Source organism: Notamacropus eugenii, chromosome 6 (assembly GCF_028372415.1).
Source record: "Notamacropus eugenii isolate mMacEug1 chromosome 6, mMacEug1.pri_v2, whole genome shotgun sequence".
Classification (NCBI taxonomy): Eukaryota; Metazoa; Chordata; class Mammalia; order Diprotodontia; family Macropodidae; genus Notamacropus; species Notamacropus eugenii.
This window is the reverse complement of record NC_092877.1, coordinates 57,109,666-57,127,208: the sequence shown is the minus strand read 5'-3', so window position 1 is coordinate 57,127,208 and position 17,543 is coordinate 57,109,666. Positions and strand designations below refer to the sequence as shown.

The following is a 17,543-nucleotide window of genomic DNA, read 5'->3' as shown; positions in this document are numbered from 1 at the left end:
TGACTTATCCAAGGTCACACAGGTAGGAAGCAGGAGAGGTAGGATTTGAACACAGGTTCTCTAACTCCATTCTCTACTATGTGTAGGAGTTTAGTGCTTGGGATTTAGGCATAGGACTATCAAAGTAGATAAAGTCCTGTCATCCATGCCCTAAAGGAATTTTTTAATTGGCTAGAGAGATGATCCAATCAACTATGAATAATAACAATAGCAAAAACTGTAATAACTCATCTTTGTACAGTGTCCTAAAAGTCTTAGTACAGTTTGAAGCTATTAAGAATTAAAATTCTAATTTAACTATTAAAACTGCACTAAGATTTTGAGAATACCCTGTTTCAGTCTTATGAAGATGTTTCCTTCCTGAGTCCTATAACAGAGGATGCATATGATTTAGCTTCATTTTACAAATGAGAAAACCAAGGCTCATAAAGGAAGAGATAGTATATAACAAAGAGTGTAGTGAAAAGAAAGCTGGGCATAAAGTCAACTAACTTGAGTTGAAGGTCAGGTCCTGTCACTTCCTGGCCATTGTCACCTTGTATTTGTATATTTCACCTTTTAGGGTTTCATCATCTGTCCTAAAATCCAATGAAATAATGAATGTAAAAGCAGACCAATGACAAAGGGGGAAAATGAGAACTGCAGGTTGAGAGGCTATGATTTGAATGCCAGATTTTCTACTTCTTAGCAAGGTGACGATGAGCAAATCAACAAATCTCTCTAAGCCTGTTTCCTCTTTTCAAAAATGGCATTTGCTTCCTCTAATTCAGAGGCTGTTGTAGGAGAAGTTCTATCTAGATGGGGGAGATTGTTATTAGAATATAAATACAAGCTACGTAGTGTTGGATTTTATGGCACAGACTGTAAGCACTGCAGAGGTTCCCAGAAATCATTTTTTAATTGTCCAAATCATTTTGTCTCCATCTCTCTCTAGATCAATTTCAAGTTCTGCCCCTGAAGTTTACCAAGCACTTGGATATGTACAATCCTAACATCCCTGAATGGAGAGAAGACATTGGCCTGGTAGTCACCCGCCTTCTTTCTGAGGTGAGCCCCCTGAAAGTGTCATAACTTTTCCCAGGATGAAAACTAGAAAGGTCATGGACAGGCTGCTGATCTTTCAAGGAAAATGGGCCAATCTCAATGTCCTACCAAATGATGCCCCAGGGCCACCCAGAGAGGCAGGCAGATGGAGATGGGTGTCACTGGGGTACCAGCTTGCTGGTCATAGCAAAACAACACTGAATGTTCAGCTCCAACACTGCCTAATTGGCAGTTAAAAGCAAATGCAGCTGTTAGAAAATTTTGAGCCAGATGGAAGGAAATGATGCTGATGCAGGAAAAGCCATAGCTCGTATATGATATAGCTATGGAATGGGGATGAGGGATGTGTGTGTGTGTGTGTGTGTGTGTGTGTGTGTGTGTGTGAAGAGATGGTTGGGGGAATGATGGTAGAATTATCTCTAACTGTAAAGCTATGGCACAATCTCTAGAAAATCAAAAGTAATATCTGTCCAGTGTGCTGATTTTTGCCTTTTAATGGAAGTTAGTCAGTGGTAACAATTATATTTAGTCTATCAAAATAGCATTAATAAAATGCAAAGGTTGCCATATCACATTATCATTAGACAATGATAGCCATAATTACTATAGGAATTAATGCTATGAGGGTCATCTTCTCTAACGCTCTTATTTGTATCTAAGGAAACTAGTGGAAATGACTTGCCCAAGGTCATACAAATCTTAACTAGGAAAGCCTCATCTCAACACCCAGTCTGACTTAGAATTTTGTTTTTGCTCCTAACAATCTATTCATCAATGAGCATCAAAGACCTGCTTTGTAATAGACACTATGTTGAGCCCTGGGGATAAAAGGCAAAAATAAAACAGTCGCTGACTTCAAGGAACTTATCAGGAAAGGAATGCAGAAGGACAACGTAGTATAGTGGAAGGAGAATAAGACATGGCACTAGGAGATCTTGGGTCTAGCTATGCCACTTAGTCTACTGGATCCCAAATTGCTTCATCTATACTGTGAAAGTAACAAATTGTCAACCTCACAGTTATGGTGGATGTCACAAAAGAAAATTGATGAAAAGTGGTTTGTAACTATAATAGGGTTTTAGAAGGGTCAGCCACACATACTGGGAGCTTACAAGGAGCAATCACACCTCAGCCTCTAATGGACTCATTACCATATTCATGCACATCAACTTCAGTTCAATGATGGTGTTTGGATATTCTCTCATTAATTACTTAAGCTCAGATATCCTATGCCCATTTATTAAATATCATTTAGTAAAGCAGAGAAACCTCTTTCCCCCTAAGCAGTTGCATAGTTATATAATTTATTCACAAACAGTAATAGAAAGGCATAAATAATTATTTAAATTATTTAAGCTCCAATAAAGATCACAGCCAGAGTCACCCCTGGCCATCACCATAATTGCAGATACCTTCTCCTTACTTCTGGAAACATAGTTCCACATTCAATTCACTCAATACACCAAGTAAAATTAAGAATTCTCTTTGTCGTCTTTGCAAGACCAAGGTTTATACTTTTGGAGGTTCCTCCATCTTCTTCCTCTCTGTCTTCTTCAGGTTTTCTCAAGTTAACTCTTCCAAGTCTCTCCAAAAAGTGCCATGAGAAAACACTCTCACAGAATGCTTTTTCAACCATTATTCTCCAAGTTTCCCTGCATCATAAAAAGTTACTAACGATCACTCTAGCAGAGGCTTTTGAAATAGGTGCTACGTGACCATGAACTATTATGAGGACCCTGAGACGACACAATGATGAGCAAGGTTCTGTCTCTGCCCTTTAGGATCTACACTCTAGAAGGATGCGTAGAACTTAAAGTGTTAGATTATTTTCATAACAGTTGGCAGTCTGCAAAAGCAAGGTGACTAGTAAAAACCTAATCAAACTACATTCAAAACTTTCCACCATCTGACTCAAGTCTACATTTCCAGCACCATATTCATTTCCATGGATACTGAAATTACAGCCAAACTAGACTATTATCTTTTTTTCACAACCTTCCTGCTCTCACCCACTTCTATATATAAATCATGTTCCCTCTAATCTCTATCTTTCAAAATTATTCTCTTCCTTCAAGGCCCACTTGAGGTGCCAACTCCTCCAGGGAGCCTACAGGTGGTAGTCATTGATTGTTGAATTAAAAAAAATTGATAAACATAATATATTCAAGGCAATGTTCTAAGTACAAGAGACGTAAGAGAAAAACAATACAGTCCCTGTCCTTAAGGGACTTACATTTACAATTTGGACACACAAGCAAATGTCAGATATATGTTTATATATATATACACGTGTACATAAACATTTATGTATGTATCTATATAGTCATATTCAACAAATCTAAGAGTGTGAGAATGCTAACAGCTAGGAGATCAGGAAAAGGTGGAAGCTGACCTGAGATGAAGGAAGACAGATATTCTACATGGAAGTTAAAGAAATGATGTATATGAGACATGAAGGAGAGAATGGGTGAAAGAGAATAACACAAAATAAGACGCAGAAAATTGACAGAAAGCAGATTATGTAAGGTCTTAAATTTCTTTTGCAATCTAAGGATTATCATTTTAAAGGCAATAAGAAATTATTGGAGAGTTTGCTCCAAGAAGGGGAGTTGGTGATGGGGATTATAATCAGTTTCCATGACTTCAGGTAGGTACTCTGTTAATAGTGAAAAGAGCTTTGAAGGTTAGGAGCTATAGGTTCTAATCCTGGTTCTGCCAAACCCTTGCTGTGAGACCTTAGGAATGTTCTCTTTTTTCTGAGTTTCAGTTTCCTCATCTCTAAAATGAAAAGGTTATAATAGAAATTCTCATTTCCTCCTTTAACAGTTCATTAATTACTAAATCAGGTTCCCTCCCACCAAAAAAAAATATAAAATCTATGTAACAAGCTGACCACTGAATAGGATGCCCTCTCTACAGGAAACCAATATACCTGAAGAGTCTCTGCTAACTGTGGTGAAGCCAGGCCTGCCCACAACTGCTGACTTGCATGTGCTTCTGCCATCACCTAAACCAAAGAGGAAAAGGAGCATACCAAGTGATAAGGTAAGTCAACCATCTCAAAGGACTTGAATATACACATAAATAGCCTGTTAACCATCAGAATCATGGAAGTCTTGCTGCCTTGGGAGCAACAGTGTGGTATATATAAGCAGAGAACTTGAGAGAACTGGGTTCTAGTTCAAAATCTATCACTAAACACGGTGCTGATAAAGGTTTGCTGGTTGATTTATCCTGATGCATGACCTTCGGCAAGTCACTTAACTTCTCTAAGACTCACTACTTTCCTCTACTAAATGGAAATAATAATCCTTATACTCTAATTACCACATTAGAGGATATCTTCTAAAGACACTGAAAGTGGTATAGAAAGATGAATGACTTTGTTTTTATATTTTATAGAAGGTCTCATTGGATTTAGAACTGGAAGACCATCTAATCTAAACTCTTAATTTTACAGAGTAGAAACTGAGACCCAGAAAGGAAATTATTTGCCTCAGCCTCATACCAGTGAAGGGCAGCTTCTTTTCAGCTAAACAAACCCCTATGTTGTCTTATTATCTTTTGGGGTCTTTGGGGGCTTTGATCCTTTTGGTAATATACGTATTGACCCTATGTCCTAGGAAATTAGGGTCTTGCCAAAACCCCAAACATTTGTCCTCATTATCCATTCTCCTAATAGCTTTTTCAGTGTTTACTCTACTTGTTCTCTCTAACTTTTGATCATTTCCTCCTCCAGATCTTTTTTCTCCCTTAGTTTCCATGAAATTCTTCTTTCCAGGCTCTCTTTCCTCCATCTCCTCCACTGGTTCATTTTCTTTCTCTCATCTCTTAAATGCAGCTCCCCAAGCTCTATCCTAAATTCTCTTCAGTTCTCATATACTCAAATAGATTAAATTGTCACTTTAACGTCTGTGGCTCCAAAATCTATACATAGAGCCCTGGTTTCTTTCCTAACTCTTCCCTTCCCTAGTCTCACATTTCTTACTAGCTTCTGGACAGCTCCACTGGAATTTCATGATTGTGATTCAAACTCAATGGACCCTAAATCATATTCACCATTTAAATCTGTAATTCTTACCTTATCTATTTCACCCAGATTTATAACCTCACAGTCATCTTTGACTCTTCCCTCTTCCTCACTCTGCACATAAAATTAGTTGTCAAGTCTTATTAACTTTTCTCCTTCACTTTATCTCCTAGCTATCTTTTTTTTTCTTTTTTTTTCCATTCTCCTAGCCAACCCCCTTAGTTTGGGTCCTTTTCACTCTTCACCAAGATTCTGTTACCTGACTTCTTTCTTCAGTCTCTTCTCTCTCATTTATTTGGTATTTTCTATATTTGAGGCATTTTGAGAAAAGAAAAAAATCCCTTCTCTGAAGGACCATGCACTATAAAAGGAGAGAGAAGACAATATATAAATATTTAGACACACACAGAAAGAGAAAGAGAGAGGAGAGAGAGAGAGAGAGAGAGAGAGAGAGAGAGAGAGAGAGAGAGAGAGAGAGAGAGAGAGAGAGAGAGAGAGAGTGAAGGTAATCTGAAAGGGAAGACACTAAGCAGCTTGGGAAACCGGAACAGCCTCTGGTAGTAGGCCAGAGAATTTCAAGCATGGGGAAGTTCAAAGTAAGGATAGCTTTTTTTTGGCTCACATATCATACTGCTGACACTTCATACTCTACCTAAATCTCCAGATATTTTCATTAAAAAAAATTTGGAACTAAATCCAAAAAAACTGCTGTCTGTCCATGACTACCAATATGCTTGTTAAGTTAATTTTTTTCATTTGCTAAATTGCTTTATTGCCAGAAACAGAAAAAATGCATATAGAAACATAGAGGAAATTAAATGAAACAAAGTGCCTAATCACAAATTATAAAGCATTGTTTAGCCATTAGAAACATTAGAATTGAAGTCATTTAAATAAGAAACAGACCAGGTTCTGAAGGACTGCTGGATCACTGACCATGGTACTGAAATATCTGAAATCCAAAGAACAGTGCTGTCAGAATTCTTAGCTTACTGGCTGTAGGGATGAATTAACTACAACCCGGGAATTAAGGAAATAAGAGCATAGCCTTTAAAAGTGGGAGAACTTATAGAATTTTTCAACCTTAAGGGGATCTTAGAAGTCACTTATTTTACAACCTCCTCATTTGACAGATAAGAAAACAAAAGTCTAGAAGAACTGACTTGTCCAAGGTCACATAGAATTTTGACCCCTATCTAAATCCAGTGCTCTTTCTAAAATACCATCCTTCCTCTAATGACAGAGTTTCAGTTAAATCATTGGTCCTGCATGGAAAACAACTGATTTTAGTGCCTTTGACACCTGGACATAGCAGATAAACAAATGTTCCTGAATAGCAGCGGTTACTGCTTCAGCAGAATGACAGCTTCTTCTATGCAGGTGACACTTCATACCAGTGTCATCTGTGAAACCCTGAAAGTTTGAAATACTCTTTTCTGGTAATCTTTGATACAGCCCACCTTTTCTTTTCCTGCTTTCCTCCTCCAACCCACCTAGAGTACAAAATGGAGGTGTTTTTTTTATCAGAATGATCACTATGAAAAATGTGCATGCATATATTCTACAAAAAATAGTCTGTCAAAGAATCCCAGTCTACCAAAGACCTTTATTCCTCTCCACTGCCTGGCAGTCATATCCTGCATTCCTTGCTGTGAGTTAGATATATTTTGTTCCCAATCACAGCTACTAGTACCGATTAAGGGTAGATCCATATATAAATATAAATATGGTAGATTAGGGTTCAGTGGTGGGCCATGCTAGTGGTGTGTGTGTGTGTCTGTGTGTGTGTGTGTGTGTGTGTGTGTGTGTGTGTGTAGATGAAGAGAATTGTTGAGGGGAGTGGTGACAATGTCCTACAAAGATCAAATGGAGAAAAGGGAGATATTTGCCCTGTATAAAAGAAGATTTAGAAGAAATATGTTTCCTTTCTTCAAGTTTTTGAAGGATTGTCATTAAGAAGGAGAATTAGGCTTATTTTGCCTATGCTGAGAGGAAAATTAAGAGAAATTACAAGGAGGCAGGTTTGGATTCAATATTTGGACAAACCCCCAAATGACTTGAGTTATTCTAAATTGGAATTGATTTACTCCGTAGACAGTGACTTTCCCCATACCAGAGGTCTTCACCAAGAGGTTCCATTATCGCAGATTTGTAGAGAAGATTCTGAGTTTTCTTCCAATTTGCCATCACATATTCTTATTCATCAATAAAGGAGAATAAAGCATGTATGGGAGAGGGACAGCAACCATCAGAATATTATGAGATTCTGGTCATTTCAGTACCTAACTGTATGATTATTGCACCAATCTAGTTCTCTGAACACAGCAGTAACTACTTGGCTACTTGGCTACTCCACCTGGGTCAAAGCTTCCTGAATCAAATAATGGAAACAAAATCAGAGAATCAAAGAATGCCTGAGCTGAAAGATCAGAATAGGATTAGAATAAGGAAACTCAGATCCCCTGCAGCTCGGAGATTCTGGGCAGTCATAGAATTTTCCTACCTTCTGCTGTCCTCAGTGTAAGCTCAACTTTCATGTCGTCATTTCTCTAATGGCATGGTCTTCTTCATCAATGAAGGATGAACACAATCCTGTGAGTAGACACAGCTGCCTGAATGGGGACCCAGCTAGCTGGGTAACTCAGCTCCTCTCCTGTCTGTCTCCCCCTCCCCTTCCTTCTCCTCTCCAAAGGAAGGTAAATTTGGATGGCCCGAAGATGCTCAGTTGACTTGGGTTTTACTGGCTAGTTTCTTTTCCTTTCCTTTCTTGTCCTGTCCTGTCCTGTCTTTTCCTTTCCCAAAACCTTAAACATACTTCATTCTGAAACTGGGAAGCCAATGGGCCCTTGTCTAAGGGCTCCTCTGGACCCTCCTAGCTTTAGAGTGATTATCAACAGTAACTGTTGCTGTTTCCCACCCAGCCGGATGTCTTTCTTTTTCTTGGCCTCATTAAAGGGGCCATGCCCTGGCTACTGCTTAAACAGTCCTATTCAATGAATGGATATTGCCTCACCCTCAGTGAATGCCTGCAAAGACCTTGGCCCAAAGGGCCCAAGGTCTCCCAGTGCATCCTTGGCCATCTCCAGTCATCCTGACGAATATCAGGTCACTGGATTCAGATGGCTCTGGAGCAGAAGTGAGGCTGGTGACCTACACAGCCCTCCCTCACTCAAAAAACAAAGTCAAGTGCAAGTCATGTCATTATTTCTCTGATGGCATGGTCTTCTTTGACAACAAAGGACAAACACAACAACAATACAGCTCAACTACTTACTGTGATCTTGAGCAGTTCCCTACTCCTCTCCAGACCTCAGTCTCATGCTCTAAACAATACATGGGGGAGAAGGGAAGTAGCTAGATAATCACCAAGGTCTCTTCCAACACTAATTCTGTTATTCTGCGAATCATTCCTCCTATTCTCAACATATACCTCTCTCATACCTCACCCAAACCTAGGTTCTTTTTAAAGAAAAATTCCATTAAAATAAAAGCTATCTGCTAAAAGCCTACCTCCCTGAGCCCATCATGAGCCAGAGATGAGTGCCAAGTTAGTGCAGTCTCATACCTCCCTGTAGTTTCTAACCTATGCAATACAAGAGGCCAATAGAAAGGTCTAGTAACTCTGCCATTTTCTCCTTCCTGCTTAGAATTAGGAAGTGCAGAAGGCTGTTTTTCCATTAGTGAATACTGGTCTAAGGATGGAATCTTGACAAGCTAAAGAACAAGACAAAATTTAGAATATCAAAAGGCCAAAGAGGAAATACAATAGAAAGAAAACTAGACTAGAAATCAGAAAACCTGGATTTTGGTCATAGCTTTGTTACTGATAATGTAGATACTGAAAAATTATTCTCCCATTCTAGGTCTTAGTCTACTTGGAGTATTCCTGGAGTCAGAAAGATAGTTGAAGGATGCAGGATAATGTCAAAATCCTAGATCACATTATTTAATAGATAATGGTTGGTAATCATTTAGAAAATGGAACTGTAATCTCCAAGATTCTGCATGATATATTCAAGAACAAGTCATGTGCTTTGATTGCATTTACTTTTTTGATAAGACTATTGGACCAGGAACACTATGGCCATGGTATTCCTGAATTTCAGTGAGGCATTTGGCAAAGCTGCTCATGCTTTCCTTGTGGATTCAATGGAGAAAAAAGTGGATTTAAAATAATCAAATCCAAAGACAGTATACTCATTAATGGGTTGGTGACAGTTTGGAAGCACATGTCCAACGGAGTACCATAGAGGGCCTACCCTTGACACTGTGCTGTTTAATATTTTTATCAGTTACTTGAATGAAAGCATATATGACATGCCTATCACATTTCCAGATGGATTAGCCAGTGCACACATATCCAGAATCATTAAGATTCAACATGTTAGAACATGGGTCCACTCCTAAAAAAATGAAATTGAATAAGTTAAAGAGTTGAGTCCTGTACTTGATTTCAAAGAATCTACTTCTAAAGTACAGGATTAAGAATTTATGGACTGCCAATAGTTCGTGTGGTTAAAGATCTGGGTATTTTAATAGAATTCATGAAATACAAGCTTAATATTAGTCAACAGTGCAAAATGGCAACAAAAAAGCTAACTCCAGCTTAGGCTGCAATACTGTGGCCAAGTACTGCAAGCATATTTTAGGGAGGATGAGGACAGGCTGGGTTACATGCAGATGTCCTGGGGCCAAGCAAAATAAACTTAATCCCTCTTCCAAATAAGTGACTTTCAAAACATGAAACAGATATCTTGATCCTTTGTCTTTTCTTCCTTGGGTTCTCTTTCTTTCCCATTTCTTTTATCATGTGGGTCACCCTTTCCAAATTGTGAATGTCCTTCCTAAAATATGTAGCCGAAAACTAAATAGAAATTGAATTCATCCGGGGTTAAGATTACAACTTGCAGAATCCAGGTTTGAAGGAGATGGATAGAAGAATCATAGGGTCATAGGACAAGAAGGGACCCTAGAGATCACCTGGTTCAATTTCATCGCACAAAGAACAAAACACTAGGATAGGTAAAGAAAGCAGTTGCAGAGAAGCATGCAACAAGGGACAGACAAATGTGACTGTGTATGTGGAAGGTTGCTTGGGAAGAGGCATAATTCTCAAACCTTGCCTGGGATTCACAAATTCTTGCCTTTGTCCTACCTTTATTTGCTGGGCAAATAGAGAAGGGAGCAAGAAGTAGAACTGTGATGTTACTGGTATAGATACCTCCCCAAAAAAAACTCTCTTCCAATGTAGATTGATGGTTTTAAAGTGTTGTATATAATACTGGGTAGTTAAGTGATTTACCCAAGGTCACATAGTCAAGATTTATCCAAGGCAGAACCTAAACCTAGATCTTCCTGACTGAGACTGACTCTCTATGTATTATGCCATACTGCTTTTCATTTACAGGTGAGAAAGCCAAGGCCCAGAGAGGTGACTTTTTGAAGTTACCCAGCATGTTAGTAGTACAGCCAGATCTCCTAACTCCTAACTCTTTCCATTATACCTCATGAGTGTGAAGTGTAACTTCTGTTGCTGGAAAGAGCCAAGTTAATATGGAGGACAAATAAATCAAGGTCTATAATAGCCTAGAAAATTACCATTCCTGAAAAAGCTCCAAGGCATTTATCTTCTATTGTCAAGTCAGTAGGCATTTTTGATAATGAAGCTATTTTGGAACAGTGTAGACAATCCTATTTCAGTCTGTTTGATCTGCATTAGGAAAAGGTAAATATATGGCTGTAGAATTTTACATGGGTGGATAGAGTCCAATGCCCTTCCTTAACAAGATGCCCAAGGAACCAGGAGAAGGGGAGTTTGAGAAATCATGACCAAATGCCTGCTGTCACCAGACAATTGTACCCAATGTGCAGCAGATCAGAAATGATAGATTAATTGCCCTGTGGCTCTGGGCAGGAACCTGGGCATACTGAGGAAAGTTCAATAAGAACTATTCAATGAACAGGTTACAATTCCCCACCCATCAACCCAATAGTGCATGTAAGTGAAATGCTGCCAAACACAATGAGCAGAAGATGCTAATGGGTTCAGCAAGGGAAAAGATGAGGCCATAAACATTTGTCATTTGTAGCACAAATGGGTTGCAAGGATGGGAGTTTGCTTTCTAGCTAAAACTATCTGAAGGTGACAACCCATTCTTTGCAGCTGATCTGCTGACACCTGGATTCTATGGCATAGAACAAAGGAGATTTTCTTCCCGTCAAAGAAGCATAGATTCATTAAGATTCTGCATTGGAGTGGGTGCCAAAAGGTCATCTATTCCAATGACCTATCCAGTGCATAACTCCCCCCTCTGCAGGCCAACATCCTAGATGATCACTCCCCAAGTTCAGAGCCAGTGTTTTAGTGGGAAGCTCAAAGATCTGCAGGTTTTTAGCTGAATGGGATTTTAGAATGTAGAATGTTCGGATTTGAAGAGACCTTTGTCCTATACCCTCCTTTTACAGTTGAGGAATCTGAGGCTAGCAAGTATCCAAAGCACCATCCAAGGCCACATATTATAAACTTCAAAATCAAAAGTCTACCCACTAGACTCTCCAGCTTTTTGTTTAATGAGAACATCTCTCTTTCTGGACAGATTAAATAACTTACCCAATGTAACACAGCTAAAAATCCAGAGAGTGGGGTGTAGGCTTTGACATGGAACAAAAACTAGTTTCAATTGATGACTCTAACAATTATGAAAGTTTGAATCATGGGCAAGTCACTTCATCCTGAACCTTGGTTTCTTTATCTATATGACAAAAATAGTAAATCTGGTACCCCTCCAAAAAAAACTATTTAGCAATATAGAAAAGTGAGCTTTTAGTATTCCACTTTGCATTTTTTTTATCAGCAGCTCTCAAGTTCTCAAGGCACAAGACATCTCAAATAAAATATCCATTCCTTGTTTTATTTCCTTCTTCTTTCAGAGGATCATGGCCATTAAGCAAGTCTTGAATGCCCACAACATCAGCTTTTTCTTAAGAGGAGGCTTCTGGGTACTCGTAACACTACGTGACACAGATTCAGGTAAAGACAGAATATGTGTTGTTTTTGCCCCAGACATTGGGAGTAGGGAGCTGAACAATTAAGTCCCTTTGACTAGATACTGGAGCCCACCAGTATGATTTAAGGATTGTTCAGAAACCTTATCCAATGGAGCATTGTTAATGATCTGGTGACCTCGTTAACCCATCAGCTACCTATCCATTTCCACTCATAATTTAGCTTGAAGATAGAGGGCTATTTATTAGAAATGAAATCTGACTCCTAGTAGAACACTCCTCTCACTGAAGCGGCTGAAGGATTTCATAATTTCTTTGTCTGCAAAATAAGGACATTAGGCTCTCCCAGTTCTTCAATCTTAAGTGCAGCATTTGAAGGTCTCTCCTAAGGTTCCCACTTGATAATTTCAGTTCCCTCACAACTCTAAAGCCAATGCTTCTATGAATCATAAAAAATGTGAACAATCATGCATAAAAAATGAAACCAGGAAAGTTGTAATTAATGAATACAGTTTGCAGGATTCAATTGTACCCATGAAATTAAGCTCTTCGGTTCTCTAATTCCTGTGGGTTGCAATTTCTCTTTCTTTCTTGATTTTATTATTTTTCCCCTCTTTGGATGATAACCTCAGTAGGGACTGGAAAGCTTCCCCTGCTCTTGAAATACCTGCTTTTTTTCCTAATCTGATTTTATTGCTGTCTTTTGTTTTTATATCATATTAATTTCTGAATATATCCCTTCTCTCAGCTGTGCCTTGTAACAAAGATTTTTAAAAGAGAAACCCAAAAAGTAGTTTAGAAAAACCAACTAACCCCTTCGTGACAACTGACAGCATTTGAAATATTCCACATCATGTCCCCCCATTTCTGTAAAGAGGGGAGACAACTATACTTTAATTACTCTGACATGCTTTATAAAATACAGCTGATTACCTAAGGAAAGGGACTATGCAAGTTTTTTGTTAGTTGCACAGAAACCTAAATCCTAGTAGCCAAGAGAAATACAAGTACAAGTTAGAAGTCAGGAGTTCTTCTGTTTTTTGTGTCTTTGCAAGTCTGGTGAAGTCTATGGTTCCCCTTCTCAGACTACAATTTTTTGACAATTTGATATTTTATCTCCCCCATAATAAGCAAAACAACAAACATGCAACAATAAAACATGCAAAAAGCAGAATGATATTTTAATGCATGAAATAAAATAGATCAGGTTACTAAAGAAACCAATGAAATTGAAATATTTATCAAAATATGTTTTTAAAGTTCACAGACTCCTCTCCCCACTTTGAGAAACTTTCATTTAAATAAGAGACTCATTGAATATCAGAGCTGGAAGGAACCTTGGTACAGGAAAGATACAATTTTTGAGTTAGAAGGGGCCTTAGAAATCTAGCCCAAATGCTTCATTTTGTAACCAAGGATACTGAGTCCCTGAGAGGGCAAGTGACTGAGCAAAGGTCATGTTCCTTCAAATCCTTTTCTAGTTAGTCCTCCACTGAGCGTAGCAGCCTCTCTAGTTTAAACTGTGCCTTTTCTAAAGGAACCCAAGGAAAGAATTAGAATTCCAAATGTTGGATCTTTTCTCAAAATCAATTGAAAAGCTGTGGCATTCACCAAGACAATCTACTCACAACCTCATTAATTTGCAGATTCTCAAAGGATTGGAGGAGGTAGTGGATACTGGGCCCTCATCATTCTTTTTCTTATCTGCCTCTTTGCAGTGGGAGCCTTCATCCTCTACAAATTTAAAAGGCAAGTCCAGTTTCATTTCTTTCAAGCATAGAAATAATAGATGTATGTAACATGTAGTGGAGTTGTTGGTCTAGGTAAATAAATAGTGTTGGAAATTCTCCATGTGCTGTAAGGCAGATGATTGCCTCCAGAAGATCACCCACATCTATTTGTTATAAAAGCCTGAGATTCCACCATTAGAGCTCCTCCCTAGATGAAGGCATCATTCCCTTTTGAAATTCACATAATGGTAGGAAGAAGCCTAAGCATTCACTTATCATTCATTCACATCTCATTATGAAAAGATTTATTGGGTGAAATGGAAAGAGCATGGGCTTCAAGTCAGAGACCTCCTTCAGCCACTTATTACCTGAGTGACACAGAGTTGTCCTGTATGTGGAACTCATATTTACCTTCAAGCATTTTCCACACATTTTTCTTATTTCTGCCTGGGCCAAGCAAAATAAATAAAATCCTTTTCCATAAGGAAACCTTTTAGATACTTGAAGTTACCTGTCATAGTCTTTCCAGTCTTTTTTCCTCAAGGCTAAATATCCCCAATTTCTTCAAATAATCCTTATTTAAAGAGGCCTGTTCCCTGAATGGGCATCACCTCATTAGTGAGTACCTGAATAGATCTTAGTTGAAAAAAACTAAGGTCTCCCATTGCATCTCCAGTCATCCTGATGAACATCTGGTCACTGGATCCAGATGACTCAAGAGGAGAAAGTGAGGCTGATGACCTTGCACTACCCTCCCTCACTCAAAACAAAGTCAAGTGCAAGTCATCTCATCATTTCTGTGATGTCATGGTCTTCGAAAACTATGGACGAACACAACAATCCGAGTGATGCTGAGCAGTCATCTAATCTTTCCTGCCTATAAAAGACAGAAGTCATATTATATTATCTCTAAGGCTGCTTCTAGTTCTAAATGTCTATGAATTTGCCTGGTCCATAGAAATAGCCAAGTTGGAGCATCTCCTTGTGTCATGCCTCACACCTCGATGAAATGAATGAATAGAAAGGTATTTATGAAGCACTTACTGCTGGCCAGTTTAGGAATAGAAATATAATTGTGGGTCAGTTCCTGCCCTCAAGGCACTTATATTCTAATGGATATGGAAATAACCCAGAGAGAAGAGTCTCAGTGGCTAGGGAAGGAACTTTTGGTCTAGAGAGTCACACTGAAGAATGAATATATACTGTAGGCATTTGACACACCCCTTCCAGAAACAGAGATAGTCTTGCTTTGATTACCACATAGAGAGTAGGAGATGGAAAGCTGGAAGGGAAAACCATTTGTGTGCTGTGGTAGGGCAAGTGGAGCCTTAAAGAAAAGAAAAATTCTAAGAACAGAGTATGTTGCAGGAATGCACATGGCATCCTATAAGGCAAGCATGGATTATAGCAGAGAACATTGTGAAGCATCATCCTTTTGAGCAATAAGTATTTAAGCCAAAACAAAGAGGAGGGGGCAATAAGATAAAAGATTCCAGGAGAGAGGATAGAATGTGATTGCATTTGAACCATTCCTGAGGAGTGATGCTGCCACACAGGGATGACAATTATGGTAGGAATATGGATTGCCCAAAGGGAAAAGTGTGGGTGGGAGCCACCATTGTCCCCAGCTCCATGGGAAGGCCAGCAGCTCAGACATTAATCACTATGTTCTCCCCAGTCCAAAACCTCAAGGCCATTCAGGCCTCAGATTTATATAGTGTTTTATACAAAGTCTGGATGTGGCACTGTTAGGAGGCAGCCTTCATTGTCTGTGAGGCCAGGCTGTGAACTAGGAAGGACCATGGAAACCCATTCTCTGAATTGATTAATAAGAAATAAAGAATAAGGGACAACAACCCAGGAAACTTTACCCTATCTATACCACAGCAAGCAAACAGCTGGGGAAAAAGGTAATGTCTGGTATCTAGCCCAGTTAAGACCAGTGTATCAGGGGGCATATCAGAAATGAGAGTAGCCAAGAACACAGTATCCTTCGCCAGAAACTAGGTGTCCTTTAGTACCAAAAATGAAAAGTGTAAGGTGAAGAAATCTGGGGTGAGTGCAGGAGGTCTAATAACTATCCCCATATGTTTGAAGGCTAACATAGGGAAGAAGTCAAGGAGCATTGATTGTCCCTAGGGGACAGAAGAACTATGAGCTACAAGTTGCAGAGGCTGATTTAGACTTGATGTAAGGAAGAACTTTCAAACATTTAGAGCTACCTCAAACTGGAAACAGTTCCCTCAGAAGGCAATGGGTGGGAGCCCTGTGGGTCTTCAAGCAAAAGATTAATGTCAATAGATAGAGCAGAGGGGATTCTTGGTCAGGGAGAGGCTGGCATCAAATGAGGTTTGAGGCTACTTTCAATCTGAATGCGATTCTCAGTGAGATTTATAGAGAATGATGACTATAACAGCAAGGACCCCAGTGTACACAGGAGGGCCTGCTGCCTAGAACTGCTTTTCTAAAAGGAACGCAACTTTTGAGGGGTCAACAATGTACTTTAATCAAGCACATATATCATTCCCTTAGTTCAGGGGGGAAAGTCAGCACCCTGAACTTCAGAGAAAATACAAACAGAAATTATAAGCAGAAATTACAAACAGAAAGACCAGCAGATAGGACTTCCAACTATCTGACAATGACAATACGTACATCATTACCAGAGAAAGAACCACCAATGTCTAGGTTTCCAAACCTAGGAGGTCTTCAAAGGCTACCCAGAGTCTCATCTGTCAATCAAACCATCTTCCAAGAAAGAAGCCCCAAAGTAACACTGCACCTCTGAGTATATGCACACTTTTCAGGGCTAGAGGGCATGATCCTCATGATCCTGTGCCATTAGAAATTCACAAAAGGTGTCTGAGGCCTATTAATGGGTGGAGAAGATCTTTAGTTCTTCCCCCCACCCCACCATTAACCTTACATTAACATTACAGTGACACAGTGGGTACATTTTGTATGGAGCAGGAAAGAGAGAGGGCTAAAGAAACCACCCAAAGGTAGGCCCTTAGTATGAAACCCACCAATCAATCAGTTAATCAATGGACATATATGCTATGTGCTAAAGCAGTTAGATGGCGTGGTGGATAGAGCACTAGACTTGGAATCAGGAAGATTCATCTTCATGAGTTCAAATCCAGCTTCAGACACTTACTATCTGTGTGACCCTGGGCAAGTCACTTAACCCTGTTTGCATTGGTTTCCTCATCTGTAAAATGAGCTGGAGAAGGAAATGGCAAACCACTTCAGCATCTTTGCCAAGAAAATTCCAGATCTGGGCTAGATACCAGACATTTCCCCAGCTGTTTGCTTGCTGTGGTATAGATAGGGTAAAGTTTCCTGGGTTGTTGTCCCTTGTTCTTTATTTCTTATTAAGCAATTCAGAGAATGGGTTTCCATGGTCCTTGCTAGTTCACAGCCTGGCCTCAAAGACAATGGAGGCTGCCTCCTAACAGTGCCACATCCAGACTTTGTATAAAACACTATATAAATCTGAGGCCTGAATGGCCTTGAGGTTTTGGATTGGGGAGAATATAGTGATTAATGTCTGAGCTGCTGGCCTTCCCATGGAGCTGGGGACAATGGTGGCCCCTACCTACACTTTTCCCTTTGGGCAAATTCTCCAAAATTCATGGAGAGTCAGAATATGGTTGAACACACATTCCCAACTATACTCTTAGGTTAGACTTAGACCACAAATGCAAAAAATCTAGACCTTCCTGAAAGAAGGA

At 39.3% G+C, this 17,543-nt stretch overlaps 1 protein-coding gene across 4 annotated transcripts in view; it reads left to right on the top strand.

Annotated features, from left to right (window-relative positions):
* The window catches only part of SORCS2 (sortilin related VPS10 domain containing receptor 2), a 1,292,493-nt gene that overhangs the window by 1,250,284 nt on the left and 24,666 nt on the right, over positions 1–17,543 (top strand). For all 4 annotated transcript variants that reach the window (XM_072620161.1, XM_072620158.1, XM_072620159.1 and 1 more), the window contains exons 22-25: positions 935–1,047; positions 3,964–4,089; positions 12,005–12,104; positions 13,726–13,828. In XM_072620161.1, the coding sequence (XP_072476262.1) occupies positions 935–1,047; positions 3,964–4,089; positions 12,005–12,104; positions 13,726–13,828 (442 nt within the window). The remainder of the gene's footprint in view (positions 1–934; positions 1,048–3,963; positions 4,090–12,004; positions 12,105–13,725; positions 13,829–17,543) is intronic.